Here is a 26996-nt window from a genome sequence, read left to right on the forward strand (position 1 = left end):
GGTGGATGAGATGAAGAAATAGGTGCTGTCACTGCTGTTGTGGTGTGACGGAGAAGAGGAAATTTGGGCCTGTCATTGCTGTGGTGTCACGGAGAGGAGCGCTTTGGAGCTCACACTGCTATGATGTCACAGATAGGGTAACACTGGCTCTGATATTGCTGTGGTGTCACAGAGAGGAGGAAATTAGGCCTCTCCCTGCTCTGGTGTCACAGAGAGGGGGAAATTTGGTCTCTCACTGCTGTTGTATCAGTGAGGGCGTAACACTGGAGCTGTCATTGTTGTGGTGTCCCAGAGAGGATTAAATTGGAGCTCACACTTCTATGGTGTCCTAGACAGTGGAACTCTGGGCCTGACATTGCTGTGGTGTGACAGAGAGGAGGCAATTTGGGGCAGTCATTACTGTGATTTCACAGAGAGGGGAAGAGTGCGGCTGTCACTGCTGTGGTTTCAGCGAGAGAGTGAAATGGAGGTAGTCAGAGTATGGATGCTAGCTTTGGAACAGGCTGCAGGGAGCTGCAGAAACTGCAGGCCCATGGCCTCTCAGTCCTGCCTGAGAAGCTAGCCTGGGAATTTCAAAGGTGGATTTCAAAACAATCCTCAGAGACAGAAAACAACTGCCAGGTGCTGTTTGTCTGTCCTCTTGTTCTCCTTGCAGGAGAGAGTCAGGGGGGTTGTGTGCCCCTGACCAATGATGGTGATGTAGCACTTTGCTAACCAATAAGAGTTTCATTTCTGTACTTTCCACGTATCTGTCTATAAGACAGGCCTGAAGTAATAAACCAGAGAATTCTCGTGTTGAAAGTCCCTTGAGAGTTTGTGTCGTTCTTCCTAGCCATTCCCAATCGGAACGACATCTGGTGACTGCCGACGTGACGTTGAACCAACCCCCGAGGTCCGGTAACATGACGTAAAGTGCAGCCAACCCCCGAGGTCAGAAAGCAACCGATGTGACGATACCTGCTAATCCCCTGAGGGTAAGCAGCGAGCGGGAAAAAGCCAGCTCTTCCCCCTAGAGGGGTAAGTGGAATTCTCCCGGGCTTTCCTAGAGGAAGCTGGTTCTGGAAACCAACGGGATAGTGCAGCCTGCCTGTGAGTGGGCTTGGAACTGCCTATGTTGGTGAAGCACAGCTCAAAATCCCGGGTCTGAGCCGATAGCGTGTGCATAATTGCATTCGTGGAGCCGCCAAGATAAAGTCCTCATAATGGGGAACTGTACTTCAGCTGATGAACAGCTTGCCTACCTTGCATGGCAGGATGCCCTGCCTTGCATGGGACTCAGTGTTTCTGAAGATGCCGTGCGTGCTTTATTTCAGTGGGTAAAAGAGCAAGGTTTTGATATAACTATGGACAATGCCTTTGATCTCGAACTTTAGCTGTCGATAGAGGACCATTTATGGTCAGAATTCATTAACGGAGATATCAGCGTGTGTAGCCTGGCAGCCACCTGGGGAGTGCTTTTTAAGGCGCTGGAACGGAGCCAGTCTGAGGACAGTGAAACCGGGATGAGAAACTTTGATGCCGAAAGTTCCTCTTCTGTACAAGATGGGAAACTGGGAGATGAAACTGTGAGTGAGCTGCGTAGTACTCTTTCGGCTCTGCCCGGACCCTCGGAGGACTTTGGCGGCGAGCGGGAGCAATCTGCGGCCTGGAGATCTCCCTCTCCAGGGAGGTTTGAGTGCCAGCCATCCGCGGAGCTCGGCGCGCGGGCTTTGCCAGCGGAGGGGCCTCTCTTCAGCCCCCCCCGCGCCCGGCGCGCGGGGCGCCGCCGCCGAGGGGTCCGAGCGCGGCTCCGGAATGCTGTGAGCCGCCACCGCCGAGAAGTCCGAGCGCGGCTCCAGAATGCCGCGAGCCGCCGCCGCCGAGGAGTCCGAGTGCGACTCCAAAACACTGTGAGCCGCCGCCGCCAGGGGGCCCGGGCGAACCAATCCCCCCTGTACCAACACGGCGGGGCGCGCGGCTGCCCCCGGCAGAGGAGCGGTGGGGGGAGAAGAAACAGCACCCTTGCACTCCCCCCGCGCTCCAGCGGAAAGGTGCGGGGAGAAGAGGGGGGGCGAACCTCACTCGCTCCGCGCGTGCGCGGGACGCGCTCACCCTCGCGCTCCCCCCGCGCTCCAGCGGGGAGGTGCGGGGAGAGGAGGGGGGCGAACCTCGCTCCCTCCGCGCTTGCCGTGCTGCGCTCCCGATCTGAGCTCTAGCAGCACCCCCCCCCGCACCCATAAAGGTGGCAGGGGGAGGGAAAGACAGCGGCAGGCCCCTCCGCCAGGACCTTCCGCACCAACCTGAAAAAATACATCCACGAGTCCGTCAGCTCCAGCGGCCTGAGCCGCACCAGAGTCCTGCAGTCCCTGCGGGACCCAAACTTACTCACCTTGTACCTTTTAAGTCTTGTGTTTACAGAGCTGACAACCAACCGCGAGGAGATGGTAACTTCGAGTTCCCTGAACCTCCCAGAATTCACGAACTACTGTTCTAACAACAAAGAATCATCCTAAACGAGTCTGCATCCTATCCATCCTTAGTTCAAAACCGACAAACAACAACAGCAGCCATGTAAACTTTATAAATTCCTCAAAAACCCCTCAATTATATTAGAAAAAAAAACCAAAAAAAACCAACCAAACAAAAAAAAAAGCGGGATAAGAAGAGGGGATCAAAGCAGTATAAACTGCATTGTGCATTGTTTTTATCACTTTGGTGTTCTTTCAAACTACTCTATTGACAAGTTAGACTGTCAATTCGAACAGACTAACAATGTTGTATATGGTGTGTGTACCAATTCACTGAATTAGAGACATTAGACTCAACCATCAAGTCCTTGAAAGAGAACAATTCTTAAATACCAAAACGTAAACCAAAATTCTAGATCAGCATCCATTCAAAGTTCTAGCAAAGAAACCTCTTGTGCCGTGTTTGTTCTCTCTCCTGCAAGGGCTCAGCAGGACATGACAAACACTGCTTTTTATTTTTTCTAACAGAAAGGGTGAGTTATGGATGCTAGCATTGGAACAGGCTGCAGGGAGTTGCAGAAACTGCAGGCCCATGGCCTCAGTCCTGCCTGAGAAGCTAGCCTGGGAATTTCAAAGGAGGATTTCAAAACAATCCTCAGAGACAGAAAACAACTGCCAGGTGCTGTTTATCTGTCCTCTTGTTTGCTCTTGCAAGAGAGGGTCAGGGGGGTTGTGTGCCCCTGACCAATGATGGTGATGTAGCACTTTGCTAACCAATAAGAGTTTCATTTCTGTACTTTCCACGTATCTGTCTATAAGACAGGACTGAAGGAATAAACCAGAGAATTCTCGTGTTGAAACTCCCTTGAGAGTTTGTGTCGTTCTTCCTAGCCGTTCCCAATCAGAACGACACCCATGTCCAGCCACAGCAAATGTCCAACAGCAGCTCCATCAGTCACTTGACCTCCTGCTGGCATTGGCAGACACGCAGCAGCTGCAGCTCCTGCACTTCTGCCACTTCCTGGGCATCTCCGTGGCTGCCCTCCTGGGCAACGGCCTCATCATCAGCACCGTAGCCTGCAGCCACCACCTGCACAGCCCCATGTTCTTCTTCCTGCTCAACCTGGCCCTGACTGACCTGGGCTCCATCTGCACCACTGTGCCCAAAGCCATGCACAATTCCCTCTGGGACACCAGGACCATCTCCTATGCAGGATGTGCTGCACAGTTATTTATTCTTGTCTTTTTCATCTCAGCAGAGTATTCCCTGCTGACCATCATGTGCTATGACCGCTACGTGTCCATCTGCAAACCCCTGCACTACGGGACCCTCCTGGGCAGCAGAGCTTGTGCCCACATGGCAGCAGCTGCCTGGGCCAGTGCTCTCATGCACACAGCCAATACATTTTCCCTGCCCCTGTGCCATGGCAATGTCCTGGGCCAGTTCTTCTGTGAGGTGCCCCAGATTCTCAAGCTCATCTGCTCCAAATCCTATCTCAGGGAAATTTGGCTTCTTGCTGTTGGTGTGTGTTTAACTTTTAGTTGTTTTGTGTTCATTGTTTTCTCCTATGTGCAGATCTTCAGGGCTGTGCTGAGGATCCCCTCTGAGCAGGGATGGCACAAAGCCTTTTCCACCTGCCTCCCTCACCTGGCTGTGGTCTCTCTGTTCCTCAGCACTGCAGCATTTGCCTACCTGAAGCCCCCCTCCATCTCCTCCCCATCCCTGGATCTGGCCCTGTCAGTTCTGTACTCGGTGCTGCCTCCAGCCCTGAACCCCCTCATCTACAGCCTGAGGAACCAGGAGCTCAAGGCTGCAGTGTGGACACTGATGACTGGATGGTTTCAGAAACATTAAACTGCTGGCCAGTTTCTGCAAATCACTTGTAATAAAAGTCATCTTTGATTCTTCTTGTTGGTTTCATTATGGATGTTTTCTTTGTTTTCATTTTTAGATCTTGTCCACAATAAAATATCATTGTTTGTGCCATTTCTCATTTTGTTTCTCTCTTCATCTTCCCTTTGGCCACAGACTGTGCCAATGAGTGGCTGCGCTCTTGGTAGCTTTAAAGGAACTAAAGGATCTCCCAGAAAAGTTTTCTCCTGAGATCTCCTTTTTGTTCCCCTCTCTGGAGCTGCAGCAGCAGTGTCTGTGTGCAGAGCTGGGGCAGATCAGTGCTGGCACAGCAGCTGTGCCCAGGAGCATCAGCACTTGGTGTTGCCAGTGCTGCTCCCGTGCCACTGCCCCGCTGCCCTCCTGCCCTGGTGTTGCTGCAGGGCCTGAGTGCTCTCAGGGCCGGGCACAGCCCTGGGGGTGGCAGTGCCGGGGCTGCAGCAGGGACAGGCCATGGGCACTGCTGGGGCAGCGCTGACGCCTCAGGGCAGGGCCTGGGGGCTCCAGGCTCCTTGTCCAGGCTCTCTCAAGAACACACCCAGGCCAATGCTCAGCACAGAAAACCCCCGTGAGCAGCCCCAGGGTGGCCGTGGGCAGGCTGGGGGCAAACAGCATGGCTGGGGCTCTGCAAGGTCCCTGGGGGAGACAGGAAGGAGCAGCAGAGCAGGGGCTGATCCATCCCCACTGCTCTGGACACCCCAGCACAGCGTCCCAGAGAATCCTCACGGAGCTGCCAACAACATCCCCCCTGTGCAGCCCTGGCCTCTCCCCCAGCTCAGAGAGGTGCTGCATCCTTGCAGGCACAGACACAGCAGCACTGGCTCAGGAGCCCCTGTTTGCACTGCCCAGAGCAGGTGTCAGCACCCCCATGGTGCTGCTGTGGGGAGATGAACCTGAGGGAGCACAAATGCCATCAGCCCCAGGGGCCAGGAAGGACTGGGGGATGCGAGGGAAAACACTCAGGTTTGTCGTGGCCTCTGAAGTCACACAGAAAGTTTGTACTCATGAGCTGTGAGTTTCCTGTGCCACTGCAGATGTTGTTGCTCAGAGCCAGGGCTGCCTGGAAGTCACCCCCAGACTGCCTTGAGCATTTCCTTTACTTTACCTTTGCTTTCTTTACTCTTCCTGCTCCAGATTTCTTCCTATTTCCCACCCCTATTCCCTCCCCTGCAAACAGCCCATCCCTGTTTGCCCTTTCCTCTCAGGCCCCACTCCCCATTTCAGTTCCTGAGCTGGCACCATGAGAAGGTCCCTCGGGGAGCAGGATCATCCTACAGGTGCTTCAGGAATTGTCTGCAGGGTTCTGCAGTGCCTCATGCTGCTCCCTTGCCAGAGGCAGCACAGGCCAGGGGGGCACATCTGGGCTGCTGTGTCTGGCTGTGGGGCTCCCTGTTCTGGGCAATGACGAGGAGCTGGAAAGGCTTTGCAGGACTGACAGGATGGGTTTTGGGGGCTGTGTGGAGAAGCTGAGGGACCTGGGCTGCTGGAAGTTGCGAAGAGAAGGCCCAGGGCTCATCCTGCACCTGCTCCAAGGGTGGTTTCAGAGAATCACAGAGTTAGCAAAGTTGGAAAAGACCTTGGAGATCATCAAGTCCAACTTGTGCCATGACATCACCTTGTCTTCCCTGAACCTCCTCTTCTCCTGGATTAACAACCCCATCACCCTCAGCTTCCCCTCACAGAATGTGTGCTCCAGACCTGTCACCAGCCTTGTCGCCCTTCTCTGGACACTCTCCAACCCTTCCATGTCTTTCCAAAATTATGGGCCCAGAACTGGACACAGCACTCGAGGTTAAGCTCAACCAGTGCCAAGCATATGGGAAGAATCCCTGGCCTGGTCCTGATGACCACACTGTTCCTGATCCAGGCCAGGTGCCATTGGCCTCCTTGGCCACCTGGGCACACTGATGGCTCATGCCCAGCCTGCTGTCCATCAGTGCCCCAGGTCCCTTTCTGCCTGCCTGCTGGCCACCCTCTCTGTCCCCAGCCTGGAGCGCTGCAGGGGTTGTTGTGGCCAAAGTGCAGGACCCGGCACTTGAACTTGTTAATCCTCACCTTGTTGGGTTTGGCCCCTGGATCCAGCCTGTCCAGGTCCCTGTGCAGAGCCCTCCTACCCTGCAGCACATCAACACTCCCAGACAACTTGGTGTCACCACGGTTCCATGAGGCCCTAGAGTGTCACAATGGTCTCCAGGATTCCATGAGGCCTCCCAGAGTCACAAAATCCCTTTGGTTCCATGGGGCCCTGCAGTATCCAAGTGGTCCCACCATGACATGACGTCCTGCTCTGTCACAATGCTCTGCATGCTTCCACAAGGCCCTGCAGTGTCACAGGGGCCTCTTGGTTCCATGAGGCCTCCGAGTGCCACAAGGAATCCCTTGGCGGTGCAGTGCCACAGTGGAGCCCAGGTTACACAAGGTCATGCAGTGTCACCCTTGGTTCCATGGGGCACTACAATGTCACAGGTGTTCCCTTAGTTCCAGGAGTCCCTGCAATGGAACAATGGGCCCCCCACTGGGGCCCAGGGTCTCACCAGGGTCTCCTTGGTTCCACAGTGGCCCCTTGGTTCCACAAGGCCCAGCAGTGTCACAGTGGCCTCTGTGGTTCCACGAGGACCCCGACTGTCACCATGGACTCCTTGTTTCCATGTAGCCCCACAGTGATCCAATGGCCCTTTGGCTCTTTGGTGCCATGTGGGACACAGTGTCACTGTGGTCCTCTGAGTTCCAACAGGCCCTGCAGTGTCACAGTGGCCCCTTGCTTCCCCAGGGCCCTGCAGGGTCACAATCATCAGAGAATCAACCAGGCTGGAAAAGGCCTTGGAGAGCATCAAGTCCAACCTGTGACCCAACACCACCTTGTCACCCAGACCATGGCACTCAGTGCCACATCCAGACTGTCCTTAAACACTTCCAGGGACAGTCACTCACCCAGCTCCCTGGACAGCTCATTCCAATGCCAAATCATCCTTTCTGTGGAGAATATTTCCTAATGTCCAGCCTAAACATCCCCTGGTGCAGCTTAAGGCTGTGTCCACTTGTCCTGGGACTGTTCCCTGGGTAAAGAGCCTGACCTCCACCTGGCTGCACCCTCCTGTCAGGGTGTTGTAGAGAGTGATGAGGTCTCCCCTGAGCCTCCTCTTCTCCAGGATAAACAACCCCAGCTCCCTCAGCCGCTCCTCACAAGATGTATGCTCCAGCAGCCTTGTTGCCCTTTTCTGGACATGCTCCAGCCCCCTCCATGTCTTTCCAAAATTGGGGGCCCAGTACTGGACACAGCACTCGAGATGAAGCTCAACCAGTGCCAAGCATAGGGGAAGAATCCCTGGCCTGGTCCAGCTGGCCACATTGTTCCTGATCCAGGCCAGGTGCCATTGGCCTCCTTGGCCACCTGGGCTCACTGATGGCTCATGCCCAGCCTGCTGTCCATCAGTGCCCAAGGTCCCTTTCTCCCTGCCTGCTGTCCAGCCTCTCTGTCCCCAGCCTGGAGCACTGCAGGGGTTGTTGTGGCCAAAGTGCAGGACCCGGCACTTGAACTTGTTAATCCTCACCTTGTTGGGTTTGGCCCCTGGATCCAGCCTGTCCAGGTCCCTGTGCAGAGCCCTCCTACCCTGCAGCACATCAACACTCCCAGCCAACTCGGTGTCACCACGGTTCCGTGGGGCCCAAGAGTGTCACAATGGTCTCCAGGATTCCATCAGGCCTCCCATCCATCCATCTTTGGATTATACTGGGAGTGTCTGGACTCATACTGGGAGTATCTGAGAGTGACTGGCAACATACCTTGCACATCATCCCCCATACTGGGGGTGACTGGGAGCAACTGGGAGCACGCTGGGGGCAAATGGCATCATACTGGGACTGACTGGGTTGATCTAGCCAGAGGCAATTGGGACCATCCTGGGAGTGCTGGCATGTGACAAGGATCATCCTGGAGCTTACTGGGCTCATATTGGTGTTGAAAGGGAGCATCTGGGATCTCTGAATACCACAGGTTCCTTTCCCACTCTTTGAAAAAGGAGCTTTGCAGTATCCATGTGTGAAGTGACCTTCACCTGAACCAGATGCTGTTAGGAGAAAAAGCTGCCTGTGCTGGAAACTCCCACACAACAAGTCAATGCCTATAGAGAGCATTTTCCTTTCACAACTTCCCTCCTGGAGCCACAGTCCTTTTGGATCACACAGCAGGCAAGAGAACAGCACAAAATACTTGGCTGTGTCCAGTTTTTTGGCTGGATCTGCAAACGGAGGGAGTGCCAGGGTCCACTGCCACAGACTCTCCTCTTGGGGAACAGAACCTCCCCAGGCTCCATTCCAAATGCTGTGCACACCCTGCTGGCTTAGAAACAAACCCTTTTTTTAAGAAACTTTTGGCAGGAGCTCTCCCAAACATATGGCATTTAATGGCAATTTCCTTTCAAAATCACATGCATTCCAAAGGAAGAAGGGAAAGCCCACAGCAATCCCAAAGGCAAATATGGTGCACCTGGGGAAATCCTCGACTTAGGGGTCGAGTGGGTTAAAAAATACCCATAAGATGCCCCAGTGTCCAGAGTGCAAACTGCAGCAATCACTTGCTGGATCATCTTGGCTGTGCTGCTGTCCTGGGTTGCAGTATATTCTATCACCATCCTCATGTACTGTTGAAACCAGGTGAGGCAGTGCTCCCTGCCTCCCCCCCCCCCCCCGGGCTACCTTCTGTTAATGGGCCCATCAATGCCCTGCCCCATGACTCATAGATAACTTCCCCCTGTATTGTCCCCTGTTAATAGGCCCACCACTGCCTTGCTGCATGACTCAGAGATAACTTCCTCCTGGACTGTTTTCTGTTAATGGCTCATCAAGGCCTTATCTCATGACTCACCATCCCATTGTGAGATGCTCCTCCCCGAGGGAGGAGCCAAGCATTCCATACTGGATATAAGCTGAGAATTCGAACACCACAGCAGCCCTTACCTACAGGACTTCCAGAAGACAGGAGCTACTGCTGGACTTTCAGCTGAAGACCAGACCCCCTTTCTTCCAGAGGATCACGCTTCAACAAGACCACCTCATCTGGACGACTACCATCACCCTAACAGGGTTCCAGGCTGTATTCTGACTCTGTCAGTGTTTTTGATATTATTGCATTTATTCTTTTTATCATTTTCCTATTAAATTATAATTCTGACTTGCGATCTCTCACTGGTTTGTTTTCAAACTAGTACATATTTTGGCGCCCAACGTGGGGCATTAACCTGAGAGAAAGTCAGAATTACAATTTCATATTAACAGAAACCTATTCACCATGGTGGTTAGCTTGTCTATATGAGTACTGTATCTTGCTCTCTATATTTTCCCTCACATGGGGAACTACTTGCCTGTTGTATTGCTCCTGTTGAGACCAGGGAATGGTATGAGAATTGCTTTATTGGTTTATTATGCTTATGGCATGATAACCTGTGAGGCAATGAATACCATTCGGAATATATACTCAATTTTGTTTGCTTGTCCTAGTCTGGGCTGCTACATCTGGGACCTTCTCAACAATCGCACCCTGCCCTTGGTGGGAAGAGTGGAGAGTGGTTTCTTCCAGCCTTTCAGGTCAGGCACAGCAGTTTTTAAAAATATTGAGTTCTCTCTGGATGCCAAGAACAGCCTAGTCTTGCTGTTTTGTTTTCTCTGCATGGCCTGCACCATGTACACCATGCTTAGAAACAAAGCACTGTTTGGTGTGGTACAGCGTCTTCTTGAGGAGGAAGAGAAAAGAACCAAGAGCAGAGCAACAGCATCCATGACCACACAGACTGCCACAGAAGAGAAAGGAACCAAGAGCAAAGCCACAGCGTCCGTGTCTACGCAGACTGCCACAGAGGAGAAAGAAACCAAGAGCAAAGCAACAGCATCCGTGTCCACTCAGACTGCCACAGAGGAGAAAGGAACCAAGAGCAAAACAACAGCGTCCATGTCTACGCAGACTACCACAGAGGAGAAAGGAACCAAAAGGGCCATGAGCACCTCCACACAAACAGTCACCGAACCAGAGCAGCCTAAACCGGTAGAAGTTGCCCCCATTCAGAAAAAGAAATCAAAAAGCAAATCAGTCCGCATAGTGACTGATGAGGGTGAGGCAGGACCTTCACACGCAGCGGAGGAGACAGAACCAGAGATTATCACTCGCTCTCTATCCCTAGGTGAGCTGCGTGACCTGCGGAGGGAATTCACCCGCCAGACGAACGAGTCCATCCTAACCTGGCTGCTCCGCATCTGGGACGCTGCAGCAAACGACACCATCCTGGATGGAAGTGAGGCCAGGCAACTGAGATCGCTGTCCCGGGATGTGGTCATTGACCAGGGGATTAGGAGAACCCAAGAAACTCTCAGCCTCTGGAGGCGACTGCTGACAAGTGTAAGGGACAGATACCTCTGCAAAAAAGACCTCCAGGTGCACCAGGGAAAATGGAGCACAATAGAACAGGGTATCCGATGCCTGAGAGAGTTGGCTGTGCTGGAGATCATTTTTGCAGAAGATGAGAGATTTCCTAAGAACCCAGATGGTGTCCAGTGCACGTCACAGATGTGGCTGAGATTTGCACGGCTTGGACCAGAGATGTACTCCCGTTACCTGGCAACACTGCAATGGAGGGAAGGTGAGGACAGGGTGAGTGTCCTGGCCAATAAACTAAGAATCTACGAGGACACTGTCACTGCCCCGTTTCGCACCCATGTCTCATCTGTGGAAACAAGGCTGGCTGAGCAAGTCCGGAGCTTGATTGAAGAGGGCCATCAGAAACTAAAAAAGGAACTTAAAGAAGAAATTTACCACGTCTCCCCAGAACCAACAAGAGTCTCTGCTATTAGGAGTAGGCATTCCCCAGCCAGGGAGAAAGGATACACTCCACGAGGTAACCTCTGGTTTTTTCTCCAGGAGCATGGAGAAGACATGAGGAAGTGGGATGGAAAACCCACCTCCTCCTTAGCAGCCCGGGTACGTGAACTAAAAAGAAGGACAACTACCACAAGGAGCTCATCTAGAGCCAGCGCCGCTCCGGTCTCTCGTGGCCAGAACATCAGAAGGTATAGAAATGATGATATGAGTGATCCTCTTGAAGGGACATCAAGAGCATATTCACCGGAGGAGAGCAACGTGCACCATGACCAAGATTAGAGGGTCCCTGCCTCTAGCCAGGTAGAGGAGAGGGACAACCGGATCTATTGGACAGTGTGGATCCGATGGCCTGGCACATCTGACCCACAAAGATATACGGCTTTAGTTGATACCGGCGCTCAATGCACTCTAATGCCATCAAGGTATGTGGGAGCGGAACCCATTTCTATTTCTGGGGTGACAGGGGGATCCCAGGAGCTCACGGTACTGGAAGCTGAAGTGAGTTTAACTGGGAATGAGTGGCAGAAACACCCCATCGTGACTGGTCCAGAGGCCCCATGCATCCTCGGCATAGATTACCTCAGGAACGGGTACTTCAAAGACCCAAAAGGTTATCGCTGGGCTTTTGGGATAGCTGCTCTAGAGACAGAAAGCATCAGACAACTGAGTACCTTGCCTGGTCTCTCAGACAACCCTTCTGCTGTGAGACTACTGAGAGTTGAAGAACAACAGGTACCAATTGCCAGAGCAACAGTGCACCGTCGGCAATACCGCACCGACAGAGACTCTGTGGTCCCCATCCATACGATGATTCGTGAGCTGGAGAGCCAAGGAGTGGTCAGCAAGGCTCGTTCACCCTTTAACAGCCCCATATGGCCAGTGCGTAAGTCCAGTGGAGAATGGAGACTGACGGTGGATTACCGTGGACTGAATGAAGTCACGCCACCACTGAGTGCAGCCGTACCAGACATGCTGGAGCTTCAGTATGAGCTGGAATCCAAGGCAGCAAAGTGGTACGCGACCATTGATATTGCAAATGCGTTTTTCTCCATTCCTCTGGCAGCAGAGTGCAGGCCTCAGTTTGCCTTCACCTGGAGGGGTGTGCAGTATACCTGGAACCGATTGCCCCAGGGGTGGAAGCACAGTCCTACTATCTGCCATGGACTGATCCAGACTGTGCTGGAAAAAGGTGAGGCTCCAGAACACCTGCAGTACATTGATGACATCATTGTGTGAGAGAACACGGCAGCAGAAGTATTTGAGAAGGGACAGAAGATCATCCAGATTCTCCTGAAGGCTGGTTTTGCCATCAAGAGGAGCAAAGTCAAGGGACCTGCCCGGGAGATCCAGTTCCTGAGAGTAAAGTGGCAAGATGGACGGCGTCAGATTCCCACTGAAGTCATCAATAAGATCACTGCGATGTCTCCACCGACCAACAAGAAGGAAACACAAGCTTTCCTAGGTGCCATAGGCTTTTAGAGAATGCACATTCCTGAATATAGCCAGATTGTGAGCCCTCTCTACCTGGTTACCCGCAAGAAGAACAATTTCCATTGGGGCCCTGAACAGCAACAAGCTTTCGCCCAGATCAAGCAAGAAATCGCTCATGCGGTAGCCCTTGGTCCAGTCAGAACGAGGCCAGAAGTGAAAAACGTGCTCTACTCTGCAGCCGGGAACAATGGTCTGTCCTGGAGCCTTTGGCAGAAGGTGCCTGGTGAGACTCGGGGTCGACCACTGGGATTCTGGAGCCGAAGCTACAGAAGATCCGAGGCCAACTACACCCCAACAGAGAAAGAAATTTTGGCCGCCTATGAAAGAGTCCAAGCTGCCTCAGAAGTCATTGGTACTGAAGCGCAGCTGCTTCTGGCACCCCGACTGCCGGTGCTGGAGTGGATGTTCAAGGGAAAGATTCCTTCCACGCATCATGCCACCGATGCTACTTAGAGCAAATGGATTGCCCTCATTACACAGCGTGCCCGTATTGGAAACCTGAACCGCCCTGAGATTCTGGAAATTATAACAAACTGGCCTGAAGGTGAGACTTTTAGATTATCTTCTGAAGAAGAGGAGCAAGTGACACGTGCTGAGGAAGCCCCACCATATAATGAGCTACCGGAGAGTGAAAGACGATATGCCCTCTTCACCGATAGTTCCTGCCGAATTGTAAGCACTAACCGGAAATAGAAAGCTGCTGTATAGAGCCCCACACGACGAGTTGCACAAGCTACCGAAAGAGAGAGTGGATCGAGTCAGGTCGCAGAACTTAAAGCTGTCCAGCTGGCTTTAGATATTGCTGAAAGAGAGAAGTGGCCGAAGCTCTATCTCTACACTGACTCCTGGATGGTAGCTAATGCTCTGTAGAGATGGCTGGATCGCTGGAGAAAAGCCAACTGGCAGCGCAGAAGGAAACCCATCTAAGCCGCTGAGATTTAGCAGGACATCGCCGCTCGGGTGGAGAAGCTGATCGTGAAGGTTCGACACGTAGATGCTCATGTACCCAAAAGTCAGGCTAATGAAGAGCACCGTAACAATGAGCAGGTGGATCGAGCTGCCAAGGTGAAAATATCACAGGTGGATCTGGACTGGCAGCACAAAGGAGAATTATTTTTAGCTCGTTGAGCCCATGATGCCTCTGGTCATCAGAGACGAGATGCAACGTACCGATGGGCTCGTGAGCGAGGGGTGGACCTTACTATAGACAGCATCTCACAGGTTATCCACAACTGCGAGACCTGCGCTGCAATCAAACAGGCCAAGCGGGTGAAGCCTCTGTGGTACGGTAGAAGATGGTCCAAGTACAGGTATGGGGAAGCCTGGCAAATTGACTACATCACCCTTCCCCAAACCCGCCAAGGCAAGCGCTACGTGTTGACCATGGTGGAAGCAACCACTAGATGGCTGGAAACATACCCTGTGCCTCATGCTACTGCCCGAAACACCATCTTGAGCCTGGAAAAGCAAGTCCTTTAGAGACATAGCACCCCTGAGAGAATCGAGTCAGACAACAGGACGCATTTCAAGAACAGCCTCGTAAGTACTTGGGCCAGAGAACATGGAATTGAATGGATCTATCATATCCCTTATCATGCACCAGCTGCTGGGAAAGTTGAACGGTGCAATAGACTACTCAAGACTACCCTAAAAGCACTTAGTGGAGGAACCTTCAAAAATTGGGAAGTGAACTTAGCAAAGGCCACCTGGATAGTTAACACCAGAGGATCCATCAATCGAGCTGGTCCTGCCCAGTCTGAACCCTTGCACACGGTAGATAGAGATAAAGTCCCTGTGGTACACATGAGAGGTATGTTAAGAAAGACTGTTTAGATTAATCCCACCTCAGGCAAGAGCAAACCTATCCGTGGGATTGTCTTCGCTCAAGGACCTGGTTGCACTTGGTAAGTAATGCGGAAAGATGGAGAAACCCGATGTGTGCCACAAGGAGACCTCATTTTAAGTGAGAACTGTGTGTAAGGTTCCATTGTATATATATATATATATATGTGTGTGTGTAGTTTAAGGAAGGTACTGATTTAGAATTATGTAGATGGTAATAGAATAAGGGGTAGATTATGTCCTGGGTTGCAGTATATTCTATCACCATCCTCATGTACTGTTGAAACCAGGTGAGGCAGTGCTCCCTGCCTCCCCCCCCCCCCCGGGCTACCTTCTGTTAATAGGCCCATCAATGCCCTGCCCCATGACTCATAGATAACTTCCCCCTGTATTGTCCCCTGTTAATAGGCCCACCACTGCCTTGCTGCATGACTCAGAGATAACTTCCTCCTGGACTGTTTTCTGTTAATGGCTCATCAAGGCCTTATCTCATGACTCACCATCCCATTGTGAGATGCTCCTCCCCGAGGGAGGAGCCAAGCATTCCATACTGGATATAAGCTGAGAATTCGAACACCACAGCAGCCCTTACCTACAGGACTTCCAGAAGACAGGAGCTACTGCTGGACTTTCAGCTGAAGACCAGACCCCCTTTCTTCCAGAGGATCACGCTTCAACAAGACCACCTCATCTGGACGACTACCATCACCCTAACAGGGTTCCAGGCTGTATTCTGACTCTGTCAGTGTTTTTGATATTATTGCATTTATTCTTTTTATCATTTTCCTATTAAATTATAATTCTGACTTGCGATCTCTCACTGGTTTGTTTTCAAACTAGTACAGCTGCTCACGTCTGCAGACTGTCTGTCCCCCTGCAAGGACACCCGTCAGGGGCTGGGCTGGCTGCTGAGAATGCCTCAGGCAGGAGGATCCTCAGGCAATGAGCAGGCACCCAGAGCCGCTCTGACACTGAGGCCTCTGTGCCCCACAGCAACGGGAACACCACAAGGACACGGCAAGGTTCCTGTGACATCACAACAGCAGCTCACCCAAAAACCTCCTGGAAGGTTCTCCTGGGTCACCAAGGAGCACAAAGGATCCTCAGAGGGCACAACCTATTGCCCTCTAAAGGATCCAAGAGGAACTCAGAAAATGCAGCAAATGAGGACACCCCCCCAGCCCAGCCTGGACACTCAGAAGGAACAAAGATGTGACCAAAGAAAAGGAAACACAACTTCTGTTCACTGATGCTTCTGATTAAAACCAGCAAGGCTTGCTCCCTCTGGGATCTTTGTTCTAGTTCTAAAAACAAACAAGGTTCTCTGCTGTAAATGTACAGAAAGCAGGAACTTGGGGAAAAGAAGGCTGCGAGTGCCAAAGCCTTGTGTGACTTCTTGGACATCCTGTGGCTGAGGGTGTCCAAGGCAATGGACTCACAAGTGGGGTCCCTGCCCTCTCGACTGACAGCTGCCATCTCTCCTTCAGCCCCACACGTATCTCAAACAACCTCCTGTCAAGGGCCTCCATCCACACATTCCATCACCAGCCAGAGATGCTCATCAACCAGGTCACCCAGCATCCCTGAGGCCACAGCAGGGAGTGCTCCTGGCATCTGGTAGAGCACTGTGGCTTTCCTGGGATCCTTCTGGTGTCTGTGGTTGAGAGGAGTGGGGTGGATGGAATCAGGATGGGTCACAGATCAGCAGCCCCACTGCAAGCAGTGCTTTCTCCTGCTGTGTGGGGACTGTGGGGTGACTGATATTGGGACTGCTCTGGCTTTGGCTCCTGCAGAGCACACAGTGGGTCAGACACTGGGCTGAGGGAAGGGGTCCCATGGAAACCCAGCACAGGCATTTCTCTTTGGGGACGGGGTTCTGCAGGGAGAAAGGAGAAGAGACTTTCCTGTCTGCTGAGATTCCCTCTCCTCCTTCAGCAGCCATACCACAATCCATCAGTACCAGAGTTGATAGGATCATTTACATGCCAGGCAACACAAGGCACTCAAAACTGAACCGTGCCAGAGCCCAGCCCTGCCTGCCCATTTGGAGGGTGTGGGAGAATGGAATTTCAGCTGGACTTGACCCACAATGATAATTTGCCACTTGTGGGTTTCTCACAGCCTTAGAAGGAGTTTGAGATCTCTGTCCCCAACACCTGCTCACCCTTCAAGTGCACACACGTGCCTGGGGGCAATTCAGGTTCCCTGGAGTGGTGGCTGCTTCCCTTTGAAACAGGAGCTATTGGCTTTCTGGCACACTTATCTCCCTTCTAACCATTAAAAAGTGGGTGAGTAAAGGAAATGACCCTGGTGGAAGGGGACAAGAACCTTGGAAAAAATTGAAATAAGTCTGAATTACAAATGAAATCTCTTTTATTTATTTATTTATTACAAATCTCTTACTACAAACAAAATCATGTTACTGAGCTGGGTGCTGGGATTTGGGGCTTTATTTCTTGTTCTTATTATTATTTAATAGTATACCCTTTCATTTTTAGACTTTTAAATCTTCAACATTAATAAGAATGGCTGGATATCACACACTGGGAAAATTCTCTTGCTTTTCCCACCACAATTAAACTGTACACTCAACTCCAAGTTGCCAGTGCATTCTAAAGACAGAAAATCCTGTTAATGGTGGGTCTGGTGTGGTTTGGAGCTGGGGAAGGGTCTCATCCCCTCCCAGAGCTGCCCCAAGCCCGCTCTGCTGCCACGTCTGCACTCACAGCCCCTCACGGCTGCCCTGCCCTGGGGACATGGTGGCACCCCCTCCTGCCAGGGCTGAGGCTCCTCACGGCTCCATGGAACTTCTCATGGCCCTGTAGACCCTCTCATAGCCCCTCACAGCCCTTCATTTCCCCTCACAGCCCCTCACGGCCCCTCACAGCCCCAGGCGCGGGGCTCCTCCCAAAGGAGAAGGGGTCGGGCCCTGCTTGTTCTCCTTTTATCTCGGTCCCTTCACAGCGCCGAGTAAAGAAAGGCTGAATGGAGCCTTTCGCCAGCGTTTCCCTCGGGCTTCATTGCGGGCTGAAGCTCTGTGCTGGCGCTGGCCCGAGCACCAACATCCCTGCAGCCCCCAAGGCCTTTGCTGTCCCCCCGTGTCCATTCCCTGTCCCCGAGTCCCGCCCGGCTCTGGCAGCAGCAGCAGCCGCAGCGCAGCGGGCGCCGGCCCGGCCCGGCCGGGGCTCCCGGCCACGAGCAGCAGCAGCGCCGGCCCTTCCCACCTGCTCCTGCCTCGGCTCCCCAGGGCTTTTGCCAGGGCAATTCTAGACTACAGCAACAATCCCCCACAAACAGCCCTCAGGCTTCCTCAGGGCCCGCCTCTGCTGCCCTGAGCCAGCCCTCAGAGGAAGAAAGGATCGGGTTCCAGCGCTGTTTTCAGCTCTGTTTTACTCACCCTGAGGTGACAGCAGGAGGCTGTTGGTGCCTTTGCCTTGGACATTGTAGATCTCGTCTGCTTTTGTCCCTCTTCTGCTTGCCACCTGAATTTTATCTGCAAAACTGCAATTGCCTCTTTCAATCAGTGCTACCCACTGTGCTTTAGTGATCAGTAACTCAGGATTTTTTGTCTCAGACATCATGAGTAGCAGATCTTGAAATGCTCTCAAGTCCCTGAGCACTAAGTCGAGGGGAATGAAAGCCACACAGCTGACATTTGCAGTGCTCAAACACAGCCCTGTTGCTGCTGCTGCTGAAATAGAATCAAGTGACAGAGGCCATCACAGAAATTGCCTCTGCAGTGGCAAATAAAATGAAAAAATCCACCAGGAGAAAGGAAAAACAGAACTTGTCGCTTCATTGCTTCTTCCGAGCAGCATCAGAAAGTGGAGATGCCCAGAGGTATTTCCAGCTGCTGCTGATCCCAGCTGGAGCCCAGCCTGCTGCCCAGTCCCAGTGGGAACCTGAGCCCAGCCGGGGCAGCTCCCGCAGTGTCGGGAGCTCAGCGCACGCGGGGCAGGCCCAGAGCCCCGGGCACGGCCGCCCATTGCGGGGCAGCGGCACAGACGGAATGTCCTGCGGCCCAAACCTCCTGCTCCTCACACACAGCTCCCATCGTCCTCCCCCTCCTCCTCTCCTGGCATGGCACAAATTCTAGCTCCGAGGAGGCTTCCCAAGAGAGGCCTCAGGCTCCTGTTTCAGCCTGAGTGTCCCTGCAGAAGAACAGGGCACCTTTCAGGCACTTCCACAAGCTCCAGGTTCTCATTTCCTGGGCAATCTGCCATGCAAATAGCCTTGCCAAAAAGGACAAAAGCAAAGGCAATGAACTGGGAATTATTAGGAAAAAAATCAGCCTTCTTACAGACAAAGTTCACCAAGTCATTCCCTGCATTTGTCCTTTTCACATTCTTTCTCTCATCTACTGAGAGGTCCAGCTTATCATGTTCTGCTGCTTGTCATCCACTGATTGTGCTCTTGATTTGTACCAGTGCAAGAGATGTAGAATCATCTACACTGAACACACAAACAAACTCCCTCTGTCAGCCCATTTTCATGTTCCAGATCACTTTCAAGGTGTCCATGGTGCTATTGGAATGATGAGCTCTCCACTGCTGGCTGCAGGCTCTGGAGATTCTTTCTCCACATTCAGCCAGGCTTGTATTCCCTAACAATTCCTGGCAGCTCGTCATGTTTTCTTCGGGTAGAAGAGTAACAATGAAAACCTTAGCAATGGCACAACTCCCCTGTCCACAAGGAAAAGCAAGAACAAGTTGTCAAGTTCTTCAGATAATTTGTCCTGCTTTGCTGCAAGAGTTGTGCTGCACGCACAGTGTGGGAAGCCAAGAGAAGCTGCAGCTGGGGGCACATCTTGAGACAGGAGCTGCACCTCGTTCTCCAGGACACGTTTTTGGAAAGAACAGACAGGACTGTGGAGAAGATTTTGGGAAAATTGAAACAGCTTTTTTAAGAAATGAAAATAAAACCAAAAGAAACGACCAGTATGTTTTTCTCTATTTTTCTCTATTTATTTTTATGTTTCCCTTTTCCATCTTGCACTGTTTCTCCATCCCATTCATTCCAAATGGATCTCACCTCTAAGATCTGAGACTTGGCAAGTTTTAGACATTGTAAAATACCATGAGTGATACCCAGTTTTCCTTCCCCTGTTTTTCTTGGAAAGCAATGCTGGAGACACAAGTGCAGTGCTTGGGTCAGGTACAAATTCTGCATTCAGGGAATGTGCTCAGACAGTGTCTGACACTCAGCAGGGACAAGGCACAGCAGCAGCCAAGGGCATTGCTGTGCCCCTGTGCAGGAATCAAGACTCTGGCTCTTGGCTCAACACGGCAAAGTTCCCGTGTTTGGCCAGGCTCAGGGGCTGCCCGGGGAGCGCGGGGCTCGGCGCGGGGCCGAGCGGGCAACGGACAAACGGCCCCGGGGACAAACGGCCCCGGTGCTTCAGTTGCAGCGGCAGCAGCAGCAGCGGCAGCAGCAGCAGCAGCAGCGGCAGCAGCAGCGCAAAGAGAAAGCAGAGCGAAAGAAGCGGAATTATTGCCCCTCTTTATATTCTCCTCTCCTTCTCCCGCTGTTCCACCCTCTCTCCCGCGGTCCCTCACCCATTCCCGATCTCCCTTTCTCTGTGTCCCCCTCCTCTCCCAGTTTCCCTCTCCCCTTGCCCGCCCGGGACATGCCCCCGGCCCGCCCCTGGCCCCGGCCCCGGCCCCGGCGCCGGCCCCGGGCGTCCCGCCTCGCTCTCGCCTCCGCCCGGCTCTGGCCGAGCTGGCGCTGGCGCTTCTGGGCGGGCCTCAGTGCCTGGGGCTGGGGCGGTATCGCCGCCCTTTGGCTCCGCCTGCTCCGAGCCCTGCCCCGGCCCTGGCCCTGGTCCCGGCCCTTGCCCCGGCTCCTCCCGGGGCCCGCGGAGGACACAGGCGGTGCAGCCGTTGCCGCCGCCTCCGCTGCGGCTTCCCCGGCCCGAGCTCCGCCGCTCGGCAGCGCGGCCGCTGGCCCCGAGCCGCCGCTGCCGCGTTCCAAGGAGCGGACGCCTGCGGATGCTCGGCCCGGGGAGGTCGGGGAGCGCTCGGGGGCCGTTCCTGGCCCCGGGCCGAGCGCTGACGGCCGCGTCTCGCCCCCAGGGAATGCGCACAAGGGCCCGAAGGAGCGGTACCAAGTGGGTTCGTTGCTCGGCCGTGGCGGATTCGGCAGCGTCTTCGCAGCCACGAGGCTCTCGGACGGTGCCCCGGTGAGCAGCGGGGCCGGCGGCGGGCGGAGCAGGAGGGGGAGAAGGAGGAGAAGGAGTTGGATGGTGCGGAGGAGAAGGCGGGGGCGCTGCGGGGTGGGCATCGAGCTCAACCTTCTGCTGCCCCTTGCTCGCAGGTGGCCATCAAATGCGTGCCGCGGGATCGCGTCCGGCGCTGGGGCGAGCTGGTGAGTGAGCGGGACCAGCGGCAGAAGCCGGGGCGTGCCGGGCGGGGATGAGCCGGGGCCCGGCAGGGTGGGAGCCACCAGGACACCTGGAGGGAGAGCGGGCGTGGGGCCAGCGGAGGGCACAGAGCATCCCGGGCTGGCTGAGGGTACCCCGAGTCCTGGCACGGGCTCAGCCCCACTGACGGCACCGTGCTCCTCCCGCAGCCCGACGGTACACGTGCGCCCCTGGAAATCGTGCTAATGGACAGGGTGTCCTCTGGGTGTGCTGCAGTGATTCAGCTCCTGGAGTGGACTGAGCTGCCCAACAGCTTCCTGTTGGTGCTGGAGCGTCCGCAGCAGTGCCAGGACCTCTCGCGTTTGCTGGCAGAGCGGAGGTTCCTGCCGGAGGAGGAGGCGCGGGGGCTGTTCTGCCAGGTGCTGGAGGCCGTGCGGCACTGCACCAGCTGCGGGGTCCTGCACAGGGATATCAAGCCCGAAAACATCCTGCTGGACCTCGCCACAGGGCAGTTGAAACTCATTGACTTTGGCTGTGGCACCTTCCTCCAGGACACAGCCTACACCCGATTTGCAGGTGAGCCCTTGCAGGGGATGTTCCTGGGCATCTCTTGGCCCAGCCTGGGTGTGGGACCGGGGCTTCCCCCTGTTGCTGCCAAGATGGGATTAATACTTGAGCCAAGTTGATTTGGGAAGGGATGTGAGGGGGGCCAGCTCCCAGCCCTGCTGACAGCCTTCAGCAGCCACTATGCCCTGGGCTGGGGCTGGGGCAGGCAGCCTGACAAAATCCCTCATGAGGGTAGCAGAGATGGGAGTGTCTGACCCTGTTTGGTGTGCCAGCGAGGAAGGGCTTGAACTCCTCTGCTCCCCACATTTGCCTTGGCTTATTAACAGTTTTTTGGAGGCCATGCAGGCAGGGAGGAGAGTGGGTTTTCTCTACCACCGGCTGGATTTTCCTTTTGTGGGTCATGGTTGGGCCTCCCCAGTGCTTCTGCTGCCCTCTTCCAGAAGCAGTGGCTTCATTTGCAAGCCCGAGGTTGTACACAAGTCCCAGGTGCTGGCGAGAGGGCAGCAGGTCACCCCGTGTGCCTCTGGGGCAGCCCCCACATGCCCAGGGATGCTGGGGCGAGGCTCTGGGAGCAGCAGCATCCCCCTCATGAGCTCTGTCTGTGTTCCACAGGAACCCTGTCCTACAGCCCACCAGAGTGGTTCTTCCAGCGACGTTACCACGGCCAGGCAGCAACCATCTGGTCCCTGGGGCTCCTGCTGTACCAGCTGGTGACAGGGAAGCACCCATTCAGGAAGGGCCAGCAGATTGTCTGGGGGAGGATCATCTTCCCACGACGGCTCTCCCAAGGTGAATCCTCATCTCTGGGCATGGGGGGAACACCAGTGTTGGGAGACAGCAGTGGGGTCATGAGCATCCTGCTCTGGCAACTGCTGAGGAGGTGGCACATGTCCTGCTCTCCTGCAGACAGGGAATCCATGGGGAAATTTAGGCCCAGCTCTGGGCACACCCTGCATGGCCTGGGCACAGGAACAGGGGTCAACTTCTCCAAGTGACCGGTGATTCCTGGTTTCTCTCTTCAGAGTGCCAAGATGTAATTAAGAGATGTTTGTCCATGCAACCCTTGGACAGGCCATCCTTAGAAGATCTCTTCCAAGACCCTTGGATTCAGGGTGTTCATCTGCCCTAGAAGATGGGAGAGATCCATGTGCACAGTTGGATCCAGGGGCCTGGCAGGTAACAACTCCACCCATCTCTTGGCAATCAGTGGTAAAGCAAAGCAGACTGTTTTTGTCCTGCCTGTAGCTCCCAGCAGGGGTCATCAGAAGGGAACACACAGCTCTTGCGCTGGAGCTGAGCTGGCGACCTGGTGTGGCAAGCACTGGTGGCCACATCCTCCCTGGTTTTGCTTGTCTGCTTGACTGATGGCTGGGTCCCTGGGCAGAGCACTGACAGCCTGGTCTGGCCCCTAGGGAAGGAGAAAGAGCCCCTGGAGAAGCTGTACCAGGTGGGGCTGCTGCGGGAGACACCACGGACAACCTCAAGGATGACAATGTATTCCTCCATGTGGCCAGCTGAAGATGATCAACTTTGATTCTGGCACCTTCTTCAAAGACACACTCCACACCCAATTTGCAGGTGAGTCCACAGCCAGGGGGATGCTCCCAGATCTGGGCATGGCACAGCCTGGCCGGCACCAAAGATTCACCCCTTGGCTGGGGTGGATGCAACCAATTCTTCAGTCGGCTGCCAGTCTGCTTTTTGTCTCTGGGCAGCTGCTGAGGGGCTGGATCTGCCGTGGCTGGCTGCAGGCTGGGCACATGTCCTGCCCTCCTGCTCTGCTCCCAAAGGCAGCAGTGATGGGCAGCTTTGGGCCCAGCTCTGAGCACGGCCAGCATGGCCTGGGCACCGTGGGTGGCTGGGACAAGGGGACAGGAGCCTTGAGCTGACGGGCGGTTTCTGGTTTCTCTCCTTGCAGCCGGGCTTTGCAGATGCTGAGGCTGCTCTGGGCTCTGCCAGGGCTCTGCTGGGCTCAGCCCCAAGCATGGCTGGGCTTGCTCTGCCCTCCCATTGCTCTGACAGCTTTCCACCAGACGAGCCCGTTCCCAGCACACCGCCTGAGCTTTCTGCTTTTACAGGTGAGTGAGACTCTCCTGCAGGCCAAGCGATTGCAGTTAGGGGCACGCATCCAATTGGCAAGAACCCAGTCTCTCCACAGTCCCAGCTGAATGCCTGGATCTGCACAGGATGTTTTCTGTGTCGCACTCTTCCTTTCTTTTTGGCTGGAATTGTGCAATTGCACTTTCTTCCTCCTCTAGAAGTGCCACTGCTGTGATCCTGAGGCGGTGCAGTCTGGAGCTTATGGATGAAGAAGAATTGCCCTTCTGCACTTCCAAGCCAGAGCCAAAAGCTGTAAGTGGGACTTTGCATCTTTAAGAAAGCCCTGAATGTTTGAAAGGGAATGTGCAGCTCATTCACAGGGTGAGAAGGAAGGGCATCTTCTAAAGGATTTGGGGTTTGACAGAGTTTAGATTCCCAGTGCTGCTTGGAGCTGGCAGGGTGCAAAGCAATTTCTTCTCGCTTCACACCAATTCCACCACAATTTAAAATAACAATAATGGAATCAAACCCCAAAATCTTTTTAAAAAAGGTTACTGAGGCCAGTAAGCTGCATCGTACCATCAGCACATTTACAAAGTAAATAACTGAGTTCTATGTTTCAAAAACCAATTACCACTTAATTCAAAGTTATAGAAGATTTTTCACTGCACACTTAGGTTCTGTTTTTATCTTTCACATTTTACAGCAGGTTTTTTTTTTTCTATTTTCTCTTTTCTCCCCTTAAAGCAGAAAACATGCTGTAAAAAAGGCATGCCCTTTGCTCCGGGTTTCCGTGTGGAGCAGCTCCCTTCGCGCTGGCTGAGCTGCTCAGGCAGAGCCCGGCAGCTCCCCGCCCTGCAGGACTGAGGCTTTTCCCCGTTGCTGGGCACAGACTGATGGAGCAGCAGTGCTGAACACGGGGACACGCAGAGGGACCAGAGCAGCTGCCTTTGTCCACCTGAAGCTCCAAGGCCAAACTCTGAGCAGGCACGGCTGGAAGAGACTCGCAGGCTCCCTGTTGGCTCTGCTGCCCAACTTGTACCCGGCCCAACTCTGTGTGAGGCAGAGGGAGAACAAGGGGCAGCTCCCTCCCAGCCCCAGCCCAGGGACCCCTCCAGCCCCAGGCCTTGGGCCACTGTCAGCACCTGCTGCTCCAGCCACGGCTTCTGCTGGCACTGCCAGCAACAACCAAACTGGGGCTGGTCCCGAGGGAGCAGCAGCAGTGCCTGGATCTGATCCCTCAGTCTGGGGCAGGGCTGGACAAATGCCCCCCCCACCCCAGCAGCAGCAGCAGATGGAACCGACTTTCAGCACAGCCCCTGGCACTCTTCCCTCCCTGTGCAGCGGTGTCACAGCAGCCTGAGGCACCTGGGAGCCCTCAGTGCCAGCAGGGACTTGAGATGGCAGCCCTGGGCTCCTGCAGGTTGTGCCAAGAATAGAGCTGGGGACTCCCTCTCCATGTGGAGCTTGCAGATGGAAAAGGCTGCTGTGACCAGGCAGCTCCAAGGGCACAGAAAGGAGGGGCTCGACCTCTTGATCTGTGCCAGTGCCACAGTCCTGGGCAGCAGCCACCGAGCCCTGGGGGAACAGAGGGCACAGCAAGAGGGCCAAAACCAGGCAAGGTCAGAGACTGGGAAGAGCCAGAGCTGGGAGCAGGAGCAGCTGCTTCATTGCACTCTTGGAGAAAGCTCTTGTGTGGTTCAAAGTGCTGAAAGGTGTGGAGGGCAGAGAAGGGGCCACACCAAACAATGCTCCTGTTTGACACGTCCCCTCTCCGTGTTCCAGAAGGAATTGGATGAAGTGTATTCTTCTCTCCGAGTGGTCTCCTTCAGTGTGAGCAGCTGAGCAGCAGGAGCTGAAGGATCTGAAGCCTCAGGCCACAAGAGCTGAGCAAGAGGGGGCTTTTGGACCTAAGTAATGCTGCTAAGTAATGGACCTAGGTGAATGCAGCATATGGAGTCCTGGAATTTTAGAATCCTTTCTGCTGGGAAAGACCTCTGAGCTCATCCAGTCCAGCCAGTCACCCAGCAGTGTCAAGCCCAGCACTAAAGCTCATCCCTGAAGTGCCAAGGTCTGAACAGCAGGCCCTGAGTGAGGCCTGAACAACAGGCCCTGAGCCAAAGGTGACCTGTGGATGAACCTTCCAGCCAAAGGTTATCTGTGTATCTGCTCATTACTGAACTATGCATGGTCATTAGCAGTGGGATAGATGTATCCACTCATTAGTGAAGCGTTGATTGAGGTTTCTATGTTTAGAAGTCAGACAAGGCCATGAAATCCAACATCTGGCCTTGTTTGGGGTGTATGGTCAGAGTCAACTGCCTTGGTTCCTCCTTGAGGCCTGGCCAGGCTTTGGCAGGGACCCAAGAGGAGGATGAAACCAGATGTTCCCACGCCAGAAGTGCTGTCAGTTTGTTTATTCAGCACTGTCAGGGCTGGGCCCTCTCACAGCAGGTTTGGAGGCTCAGCTGTGGCTGGAGGCCCCTGCAGGAATTCCCAGTGTCTGGAGTGGCTCTCCAGTCCTTGGCTGTGACAGCTTCTCCAGCTGATGTGTGGATGTGGGGATGGCAAAGTCTGAGGGGAACAGGTGCTGGATCTTTGTTAATCACTGCAGGCAATCTTTGGCAGTGATGATTGGGTGCATTGCTGAGCTGCTCCTTTTGTGATCCTTTGCTGCTTGGAGCTGCAGTAAATGACACTGATTCCTTCAGGTGGTGTTTGTGTTTCTGGGGCTGACCCTGCTGCCCACTGGTAGAACAAAATTGGTGAAGCCTGACCAGAGCACAACAAAATGTCACTTTTTAAATGTGAATGTAAGGAATCAGTCCCGTCTGTAATTCTCAGATGGGAAGCCCTTCCCTAGAGTTTGCTGGCTCTGGAGTGGGCTGAGGTCAGAGCACCGTGTGAACAGTGGGGCAGTGGGTTAAAAGCGGCTGAAGCGCCGGATGTCTTAAAATGCATCCAAAAATTGCATATGGAAAAGGGCTTGTGGGTTTGAGAAGATGAGGATGGGTTTTGTTAATGGCACATTGGAAGAAGGAACAAGTGTTTTTGGAATGCTCCCACATGAAGGTCCAGAAGAAAGTTTTAGTCTTGAGCTCAGGTTTGTTTCTGCAAGTGAAATAATAATAATAATAATAGTAATAATAGTAATAATAGTAGTAATAGTAATAGTAATAATAATAATAATAATAATAATAATAATAATAATAAATATAATACAGTAATTAACATAATGCTATAATATAACACAAAAATATGTATTTATATATATATATATATTTAAAAATCGATAGTGTGAAATAATGCTGAACATACTAACTTGTTAGCTTTGGCTGCTCACTGTAACACTAAATATCCTACAAAAAAAGGCTGGCCAAGACCCAAATGTCAGTACAATATGCTTTGCAAATTGTATAGAAGGAATAAAGGCGGAAGGGATGAAATTGGATGTTCTTATAGGGTTTGCTGATGCTGTGATGTGAAATGCTT

At 53.5% G+C, this 26996-nt stretch overlaps 2 protein-coding genes and 1 long non-coding RNA gene across 7 annotated transcripts; all 3 read left to right on the plus strand.

Moving 5' to 3' along the window:
• Nucleotides 1–3511: 3511 nt before the first annotated feature.
• Nucleotides 3512–4302, plus strand: LOC147649752 (olfactory receptor 14C36-like). The gene has a single exon (XM_086858752.1). The coding sequence runs from the start codon at nt 3550–3552 to the stop codon at nt 4300–4302; it is 753 nt and encodes a 250-aa protein (XP_086714878.1). The 5' UTR covers nt 3512–3549.
• Nucleotides 4303–6671: 2369 nt separating this feature from the next.
• LOC147649753 (uncharacterized) lies at nt 6672–15343 on the plus strand. 3 transcript variants are annotated; one of them, XR_015278186.1, is made up of 7 exons: nt 6672–8991; nt 9111–9443; nt 9835–9934; nt 10191–10375; nt 10512–10978; nt 11246–14236; nt 14948–15343. It is a non-coding gene; the product is annotated as an uncharacterized LOC147649753 (long non-coding RNA). The 3 variants fall into 3 exon arrangements; XR_015278188.1 differs by having other exon boundaries at nt 6844–8991; nt 9835–10105; nt 10221–10375; nt 10512–10967; XR_015278187.1 differs by having other exon boundaries at nt 6844–8991; nt 10512–10967.
• Nucleotides 15344–19910: 4567 nt separating this feature from the next.
• Nucleotides 19911–26669, plus strand: LOC111922402 (serine/threonine-protein kinase pim-1-like). Of its 3 annotated transcripts, none has more exons than XM_086858543.1 (9): nt 19911–20717; nt 20852–20902; nt 21107–21473; nt 22077–22253; nt 22487–22640; nt 22877–23042; nt 23383–23542; nt 23723–23820; nt 24255–26669. In XM_086858543.1, exons 1-5 carry the CDS (start codon nt 20166–20168, stop codon nt 22591–22593), a joined length of 1254 nt encoding a protein of 417 aa, XP_086714669.1. In that variant the 5' UTR covers nt 19911–20165; the 3' UTR covers nt 22594–22640; nt 22877–23042; nt 23383–23542; nt 23723–23820; nt 24255–26669. The 3 variants fall into 3 exon arrangements, with proteins under 3 accessions (XP_086714669.1, XP_086714670.1, XP_086714671.1); XM_086858544.1 differs by having other exon boundaries at nt 19927–20717; nt 23723–23816; XM_086858545.1 differs by having other exon boundaries at nt 19945–20717; nt 23723–23816; nt 24252–26669.
• Nucleotides 26670–26996: the final 327 nt, after the last annotated feature.

Source organism: Cyanistes caeruleus, chromosome 20 (assembly GCF_971803275.1).
Source record: "Cyanistes caeruleus chromosome 20, bCyaCae1.hap1.1, whole genome shotgun sequence".
In the NCBI taxonomy this organism is placed as follows: domain Eukaryota; kingdom Metazoa; phylum Chordata; class Aves; order Passeriformes; family Paridae; genus Cyanistes; species Cyanistes caeruleus.

What these genes read in the sequence shown, in the direction of transcription:
- LOC147649752 (XM_086858752.1), top strand. Translation starts at nt 3,550, where the DNA reads ATGTTCTTCTTCCTGCTCAACCTGGCCCTGACTGACCTGGGCTCCATC.
- LOC111922402 (XM_086858543.1), top strand. Translation starts at nt 20,166, where the DNA reads ATGCCCCCGGCCCGCCCCTGGCCCCGGCCCCGGCCCCGGCGCCGGCCC. An exon ending in TCCGGCGCTGGGGCGAGCTG is followed by an intron (nt 20,903 to 21,106) that starts GTGAGTGAGCGG and finishes CTCCTCCCGCAG; the next exon opens with CCCGACGGTACACGTGCGCC. An exon ending in AGCCTACACCCGATTTGCAG is followed by an intron (nt 21,474 to 22,076) that starts GTGAGCCCTTGC and finishes TGTGTTCCACAG; the next exon opens with GAACCCTGTCCTACAGCCCA.